General features: G+C 39.5%; 4 protein-coding genes across 4 annotated transcripts in view; 2 read left to right on the top strand and 2 right to left on the bottom strand.

Annotated features, from left to right (window-relative positions):
- The window catches only part of LOC104763010 (palmitoyl-protein thioesterase 3-like), a 1,630-nt gene extending 1,303 nt beyond the window's left edge, over positions 1-327 (top strand). The window contains exon 7 of the mRNA XM_010486434.2: positions 280-327. Within this exon, the coding sequence (XP_010484736.1) occupies positions 280-327 (48 nt within the window). The remainder of the gene's footprint in view (positions 1-279) is intronic.
- LOC104760158 (palmitoyl-protein thioesterase 1) lies at positions 2,078-3,828 on the top strand. Its single transcript, XM_010483038.2, has 7 exons — positions 2,078-2,365; positions 2,541-2,667; positions 2,753-2,866; positions 2,991-3,056; positions 3,135-3,173; positions 3,267-3,389; positions 3,473-3,828. Exons 1-7 carry the CDS (start codon positions 2,181-2,183, stop codon positions 3,761-3,763), a joined length of 945 nt encoding a protein of 314 aa, XP_010481340.1. The 5' UTR covers positions 2,078-2,180; the 3' UTR covers positions 3,764-3,828.
- Positions 4,009-4,926, bottom strand: LOC109130427 (uncharacterized mitochondrial protein AtMg00810-like). Its single transcript, XM_019239934.1, has one exon. The coding sequence runs from the start codon at positions 4,924-4,926 to the stop codon at positions 4,009-4,011; it is 918 nt and encodes a 305-aa protein (XP_019095479.1).
- LOC109130426 (uncharacterized mitochondrial protein AtMg00810-like) lies at positions 5,095-5,439 on the bottom strand. The gene has a single exon (XM_019239933.1). It carries the CDS (start codon positions 5,437-5,439, stop codon positions 5,095-5,097), a length of 345 nt encoding a protein of 114 aa, XP_019095478.1.

Below are 8,201 nucleotides of genomic sequence, written 5' to 3'. Positions count from 1 at the left end.
CTCGATCAAGAATATTGTCTGTATACACAAGTGAGTCAATGGGTCCATTTTGAGTATTCTTTCGCACTAAAAATGTAAAACAATATAGAAATTGAAATGAGAACCCAATCTAAAGATGTTGGATGGTAGACAAATGGTGTGTGAACTTGCTGACAAAATTGTGTCTTCTTCTCTCTTTGAGTTCACATGTCAATGCATAATTCGTAAGATTTGCGAGACTAATAATTAGCACAAAGATTTGTGAGACTAATAATTAGATGTATAATCAAATTTTCACAGGTACTGTGGTTACGGATTTGCTATGTTGACTCAGCAACTGTCGTCTAGACTTGGGAGGTATTTATTAGTTCACACTTTGATGCTATTATTACTTTAATAAAGACGTCAAAAGACCTGTGAGCAACGTGTTCTATATGTCGAATGTCGTTTAAGCTAGAAAAATCACTAACAAAGACCTGTGAGCAACGTGTTTGAGTAGATACAATATAAATTTGAAAGGTCATTAATTCGGTGTTAAACAGAGAAATAACATTTTATTATTTTGTTAACAATATGAATATTAGACTAAAAATATTTTGGATGGGTTAAGTCATTCAAGTAACAATCAAAATTCTATTATATAATTTTAAACACTAAACAAATTAAATATAATTAACAAACAAATTTTTTTTTTTTTTTATCATATGACTTAACACACAATATTCCACGGGTCAAAAATTAAATCAACTACAATAGATCTTGTAAAATATGTTCTTTCCATAAGTCTTATTTGATTTCATCACACATTGTTTCATACAGAAAGAAAAAAACTTTTAAAACAAATAAAAAAATCATACTGCTTTAAATAAAAATTAGAAAAAAAAAATTGAATAATGCTATAGCACGGGTTCAATTCTAGGAATAAGATATCAAATGTCAAAGCATATCTACTCCCAAATATATGTTACTTGGAAATTGGAATATAGTTTTGGAGATATTTTTTACCTATGAAAGATGGAACCAACATAAGATCTAGGAAGGTGATTGGCTAAAGAACTATTCGGATTTGGTTAGGATAATTCGGATTTTAGATCGGTTCGGATAAGATTGTCGATAACCAAAATTAAACCAAAAGTTATTGGACAATGTTTTATTCGAATACTTTTTAATCTTATTGTACCCAAATAACCATACTAATGGAGTATTAAAACAAAAAAAAGATAGAAATTAAGTAAATGACAAGGTTCTCGTAGAACCATATAAATACATAAAAGATATGAGGCATATTTATCGGAATATCATACTATTTCTTATATGTTCGGTTATATTTGGATATCTATTGGATATCGGTTCGGATCGGATAATATCCGATATCCAAAATAATGAAAGTCAAGAACTGGTCGGTTATTTCCTTATTATCGGTTCGGTTTTAATCCGCTTACTTCGGTTCGGATTCGGAATTTATGCCTAGGCCTAACAACAACACTTTTTCATATATCTTAAATAGTTATTAGGGAGATTCTCAAAAATAACACCAAAATTAGTTTTTTCCAAACTTAGCACAACATCTCTAAAATTCAAAAATAGCACCAATTAATATTTTAAAATTAAATCCTAAATCTAAAATACTAAATCCTACCCCTCAAAACTATACCCGAAATGTGAAATTGAGAACCCAAACCTAAAAAACAAAATTCTAAAATTTAATTTTAAATATTTTATTGTGTTAAAGAGTGTTATTTTTGAAAATTTATGGAATATGTGCTATAATTGTCCATAAAACTTATTTTAATGTTATTTTAGGATATTTCTCTAGTTATTATGATTATATTTTATTTTTGTTAACATCAAATACAGTATGATTGGATTTATAAGCTTTTGTAAAGATACCAAAATATGAAACCCCCCTAGCTAGTATTTGATGATATGTTATAAATACATATACGCATACAAGCAGAGATTTAATGCAGCTGCAGGAAGATATCAACTAGTCAGCACCGTCTATTTTCAAACTGTAGATGTAAAAACAAATCAGCACCGTCCATTAATTTATCTAGTTCTTTCTTACTTGACCGCAACTTCCAACCACATCACACTCTTTCTTTCTATTCCTTTATATATTTACTCCTATCTCAAATGTTCTTGGAGACTGACTACTCTCATAAAACATTAAACGCCAACCGCAACTTTCTCGTTTTTCAATGGGACATAAAGGTTTGAAGCGGTCTTGTGTTGCGGTGGCGGTTGCATTATTAGCCATGGTTCATGTCTCTGTTTCGGTTCCGTTCGTAATGTTTCATGGAATCTCAGCTCAATGTTCGAATGATAGAGATGCTAACTTCACACAGCTTCTCACTAACCTCTCTGGCTCTCCTGGCTTTTGCGTGTAAGTCAATCCGCAAACTAGTTAATTCGTTGTTTTGATAACCGAAAGATAAAGAACTTGTAGAAGAGTTGTGTAATATTCTTGCTATCTAAAACGTCCATATTGGCTTAGCTTAGCTATGATGATGTATTTGGTTTGATCCACCTCTTCTTTATGTTTTTGGTATGGAATCCAGAGAAATCGGAAATGGAGTAGCCGATTCATGGTTAATGCCACTCACACGGCAAGCGGAAATAGCGTGTGAGAAGGTGAAGCAAATGAAAGAATTGAGTCAAGGATACAACATTGTCGGAAGATCTCAGGTTTCTTGATACGCTTTCTTGAAAACCCTAAAATATCCGTTTTTTTTTTAGTTTCATGGATGTTGATTGATGAATAATGGAACAGGGGAACCTAGTGGCTCGAGGCTTGATCGAGTTCTGCGACGGTGGACCTCCGGTTTACAACTACATATCCTTGGCTGGTCCTCATGCTGGGATATCCTCTGTTCCTATGTGTGGTGTAAGATTTTTTATTTCCTCTAAATATTTAATATTCTTTCTATTATTTGATTTTTAATCAACCAAACAAAGTAACATGATTAATTTTCTTTTTTTTTCTGTTGTTGTTTTGTTCTTTTGTTAAGTCTGGTTTATTCTGTAAGTTAGCAGATGACCTAATCAAGGGAGATATTTATAGCGACTTCATTCAAGTATACATCTCTTCCTCTTTTTATTAGGACTAAATCCTCAGTTACATATTAATATACACATCTTTAATAACTCTGCAGGATCATCTTGCTCCTAGTGGTTATCTCAAAATCCCTACTGTATGTCTACTCACACCATAGCAAAATCGCCAATTATATACATATCTTAGTGATGAAAACATCTGCTTTCAATCTTTGTCTTTGATGTATCAGAATATGAAAAAGTACCTCGAAAGCTCTAAGTATCTACCTAGGCTTAATAATGAGATACCAAACCAAAGAAACTCAACTTACAAAGAGCGTTTTGCCAGTTTACACAACCTTGTTCTTGTCAAGGTTTGGTCTCTTTACTCAAAACCGTTATACTTTTCAAACAGTCTTTTGAGTCCCCTCTTGATGATTCTGGTTTGTTTTAACAGTTCCAGGACGATAAGGTTATTGTTCCAAAAGATTCATCTTGGTTCGGGTTTTATCCGGATGGCGAATTCGAACCTCTTCTCTCTGCTCAACAGACAAAGCTATATACAGAGGATTGGATTGGTCTGAAAACATTGGATGATGCTGGAAAAGTGAAGTTTGTGAGTGTAGCTGGTGAACACATCAGAATGGCAGATGAAGATGTCGTCAAACACGTTGTACCTTATCTCCAGAACAAACCGTCTTCAGTACAACGACTCAACCGCAAGACCAAAGAACCCTTACGTCCTTAAAGAGCAAATATGTACCTCAATCGTTATACTTACTTATGCAAAATATCTAAAAAATTTAGTGATGATTTTATAGAACATGTAGAATTAGATATCAAACCAACTTGATCTTATTAAACAACTCGACAAACTTATATATACATGTCTAACTCTAGGGTTTTAGGTTTAACATAAACCGTCATAAACATTATAAGCCCAATATACAAAGCCAAACATATGATTCTAATATCTATCCTCAATACTCCCCCTCACGCTGGAGTGTGAAGATCACGAACGCCCAACATGGACAGAATGTAATGAAACTGATCACGACCAAGAGCCTTTGTAAAGATATTGGTGGGTTGCTCAGTCGTACGAACATGTTGCATGACAATCACTCCTTCACAAACCGCATCACGAACAACATGACAATCATTTTCAATGTGCTTGGTGCGCTCATGGAAAACATGATTCGTAGCAATATAAATAGCAGCTTTACTATCACAAAATAGGCGAGCTGGCGCAGCGTTGTTGATACCTAACTCCTTTAACAACTTACGAAGCCACTTAATCTCCTTATGAGCAACAGACATAGACCGATACTCGGCCTCTGCAGAAGAATGAGAAACCGTCTTCTGCTTCTTTGTCTTCCACGAAATAGGACTACCACCAAGCATAACAACATAGGCACTAAGCGACCGACGTGTAAGCGGACAAGAACTCCAATCCGAATCACAATAAACCTCAATGGACAAATCAGAAGATGACTTAAGCAAAATGCCATGCCCAGGCGAGCCACTTAAGTAACGGACAACACGCATAGCTGCCTCCATATGTGCTTCGCGTGGCTCTTGCATAAACTGAGCCAAGACATGAACAGAGTAGCTCAACTCAGGTCGAGTATGTAACAAATACAGCAAACGACCCACTAAACGCCGATACGACTTGGGATTCGAGAGTAGAGGACCATCGTCAGTAGCGAGGTGATGATTTTGTTCCACTGGAGTGTGAACAGGTCGAGAACCAAAGTCCCCAGTGTCAGCAACAATATCAAGAGCGTACTTACGCTGTGTCAAAAAGAAACCATCAGACCCACGACTGATTTCAAGACCAAGAAAATACTTTAACTTGCCCAAGTCCTTCATTGAGAAGCAACGACTAAGATAATCTTTAAACTTTTGTAGCATTGTTGATGTCCAAATCGGTCACAATTAGAATGTTTAAGTTTGGTAAAAGGATGGTTGAAGTTTTCTTCTATTAATCGGTGTCGAAGCACAAAAGACGGGTTACAATACAACTTAGACAAGTTAGCAAGTAATGAACGAGTTAGAATGGACGAGTTAGACGGACGAGTCTTAGNGCTCTTGCATAAACTGAGCCAAGACATGAACAGAGTAGCTCAACTCAGGTCGAGTATGTAACAAATACAGCAAACGACCCACTAAACGCCGATACGACTTGGGATTCGAGAGTAGAGGACCATCGTCAGTAGCGAGGTGATGATTTTGTTCCACTGGAGTGTGAACAGGTCGAGAACCAAAGTCCCCAGTGTCAGCAACAATATCAAGAGCGTACTTACGCTGTGTCAAAAAGAAACCATCAGACCCACGACTGATTTCAAGACCAAGAAAATACTTTAACTTGCCCAAGTCCTTCATTGAGAAGCAACGACTAAGATAATCTTTAAACTTTTGTAGCATTGTTGATGTCCAAATCGGTCACAATTAGAATGTTTAAGTTTGGTAAAAGGATGGTTGAAGTTTTCTTCTATTAATCGGTGTCGAAGCACAAAAGACGGGTTACAATACAACTTAGACAAGTTAGCAAGTAATGAACGAGTTAGAATGGACGAGTTAGACGGACGAGTCTTAGAATCCTTCGCTTCTAACCTTCAACGGGTAAAAAGTCTTGTACTTGCTATTCGTACCTTTTGTCCTTGTCTCCCCTTTTCTCCCCCATTGATCGAACCCCGTGCGCCTGCTTTTATAGGGAACTGTGTCGGTTCGTCCATTACAAACACCAAAATACCCCTTTCCTTCCTGAAGGTTTATTTGGGTCTTCTTATGGGCTGGGCCTTTTGTTAGGTTATGGGCCTACCCCTAACAAGCATGTATCCATCATTGCCACAAATGATGAGATCATCAACATAAATCAACACTCGAAGCTCTATGTTATTGCGAGTATAAGAGAAGAGCGAGTAATCTTCATACAACTGGAAGAAACCAAAACGCAAAAGAGAATAAAACAACTTCTTGACCCAACAACGAGGAGCTTGTTTGAGCCCATACAAGGATTTGCGAAGACGCTAAACCTTCCCTGGATGAGAATGATGGAAACCCGGAGTTCGTAGCCCCTACCCCTAACAGTAGCCCCCTCTCACCCCTAGTTCGTAGTTTTTAAGCGAAGAACTATGTCGGGGGTCGAACCTACGACCTTTCTTTTCCGTTGGAGTCCATCGCGGAAACCCAACTTGCCTGAACGGGTGTGGGCCTTCACTCTTGGTCGTTGGGATGATGATATTTAGACAAGGTTCGAGGAAGTGAAAGGTCGCGCGTGTGATTACGCGGTTTTCGATGTTTTGGGGTTGAATCATCGTATGCGGTTCTTGATGCGCGTGAGATTCGGAAACTGTACCGTCGTCGAACGCATACTGCAATGATTGCGTCTCTAGAATCTTCCTTCCTTCCCTATAAATACCGCTTCTCCACCCTTCTTATTTCATCTTCTCGAGCTTTGCTTCCCTCACTCAAGTATTCTTCCTTTCTATTATCTCGTCTCTTTTTGTCAGTTCATTCGTACTTCGTATTTTTCATTATGACATCCTCCCAATCTGTATCCTCCGATCCTTCCGCCGCTAGTCACCTTCGACGAGCTACCTCCTCCAAATCTGGCGGTTCGGCCAGATCTATTCGTTGCAAGGTTCGGTCTCCGGTTTCTTCTGATTCATTGTCGACGGATTTAGATATCGCTCGGCTTGCAACGATTCAACACCGCATTTCTTCCGACCCAGCCGTTTCAAGCTCGTCGGGACTTCCTTATAGGATCCCTTCCTTGGTTGACGAGCCGTTAACCGATGACCCGTTCTTTCCCGAGGAGATTGATTTCCCTCCGCCGGTTGAAGGCGCCTTTGCACATGTTGGTAGATCGACGCTGAAGATTGATTCGGCGATTAACGCGGTTCGCATTGGGAAGTTGAGCACTAAGCCAAATATTCTAATTCCGTCTCTGGCCCAACGTCCATGGGATGCTCCTCCCGGCTTCATATGTCTCTCGGATAAATTCTTTACTGAGTTTGGGCTGACTTTTCCTCTTCCCTCTTTCTTGATGACGTACTTTGCTCGGCTTAAGGCGGCCATTTCTCAATTTACCCCAGCAACTTTTCGGAACGCCTTGGGTCTCTCGATTATGGCCGAGGCTGCAGGAGTCGAGCTGACTTGTGACCATTTGGAAGGGTTGACGATTCTGAATCCGTCGAATCAGACTAAATCTCCCGGAATTTATTACCTGGGTTCAGCAAAGAATCGACCCTCGTCGAAGGCGCCAAGGGAAAAACGTATAATTGGAAAGGCTCGTATTTTTTTCGGGAAGTTACTCTTGGGGTTCTAGAGGACCCGTCCATTCCTTGGTTTTCTGGGTGGAACCCTTCACCCGGTAGCCGACCGTTCTTGTTTAGCTATCTTTCTGTTCTTGGTCGGGCTTTGGTTTTACCTAATCCCCCTTGGTTCATCATCTTTTTTGTAGTTGTCGTCTCAAGGTGTCTTCTTCCATATCCTCCTACTCTTCAAGCTGAGGTTAACGCGATAAAGCTCCTTTGTCCCTACGTCTGGCCGGGTACCGAGTTGAAGAAAGGTCGTCCAAGGAAAATACCAGCTTCGTCGAGGAAGAAACGTAACTCGATGGTTTTTTTTTTATTTTAATCAGTTTTTGGTTCTGGTGCCCTTGCCTAAAACCGTTTCTGTTGTCTACGATTTTAGCCGGAACAATGGGGAGACTGAACACAAATGTTCCCGACGTATCTGCTCGCTACCGTCGGGTTTTAGAGTCTTCTTCCTTGCCTCGTTCGACTCCTTGCTCGGAGTCTCATCCCGAGACTCATCCTGCCGACATTGGTTCGACCCAGAGAGTTCCTTCCCAGTCTCATCGGTCGGTCGAGACGCTCCCGAAAAGGAAGACAGGCGAGGCTCCTCGTCGTCACGCTGAGGTTTCTAAAAGTCCTCAGAAGAGGAAAGAGGGATCAGGCCAAGAGCGACCAGATTCTTCGAAGAAACAAAAGACGTCTGATTATGGATGGAGCTTCACTCACTCCTCCTCAGCTCGTCCTTTTCCGGACGACCCTCAATCCTGCGGCGAGCTTTTTCGAAAGATTCATTTCGGTGCAGGTAGCATACTTCCTGCTGAGAGGATAAAGGAAGAGGATGCGGTTACTGACGTTGCCCAAGCTGCTTTTGAGGTTCGTCAGATT

This window comes from Camelina sativa, chromosome 18 (genome assembly GCF_000633955.1).
Source record: "Camelina sativa cultivar DH55 chromosome 18, Cs, whole genome shotgun sequence".
Taxonomy (NCBI): domain Eukaryota; kingdom Viridiplantae; phylum Streptophyta; class Magnoliopsida; order Brassicales; family Brassicaceae; genus Camelina; species Camelina sativa.
Note: the sequence above shows the minus strand (reverse complement) of the source record. Positions and strands in the feature narration are given on the sequence as shown.

Coding starts and splice junctions, on each gene's coding strand:
- LOC104760158 (XM_010483038.2), top strand. CDS start 2,181: ATGGGACATAAAGGTTTGAAGCGGTCTTGTGTTGCGGTGGCGGTTGCA. Junction 2,366..2,540: donor GGCTCTCCTGGCTTTTGCGT/GTAAGTCAATCC, acceptor TATGGAATCCAG/AGAAATCGGAAATGGAGTAG. Junction 3,174..3,266: donor GTTATCTCAAAATCCCTACT/GTATGTCTACTC, acceptor TTGATGTATCAG/AATATGAAAAAGTACCTCGA.
- LOC109130427 (XM_019239934.1), bottom strand. CDS start 4,926: ATGCTACAAAAGTTTAAAGATTATCTTAGTCGTTGCTTCTCAATGAAG.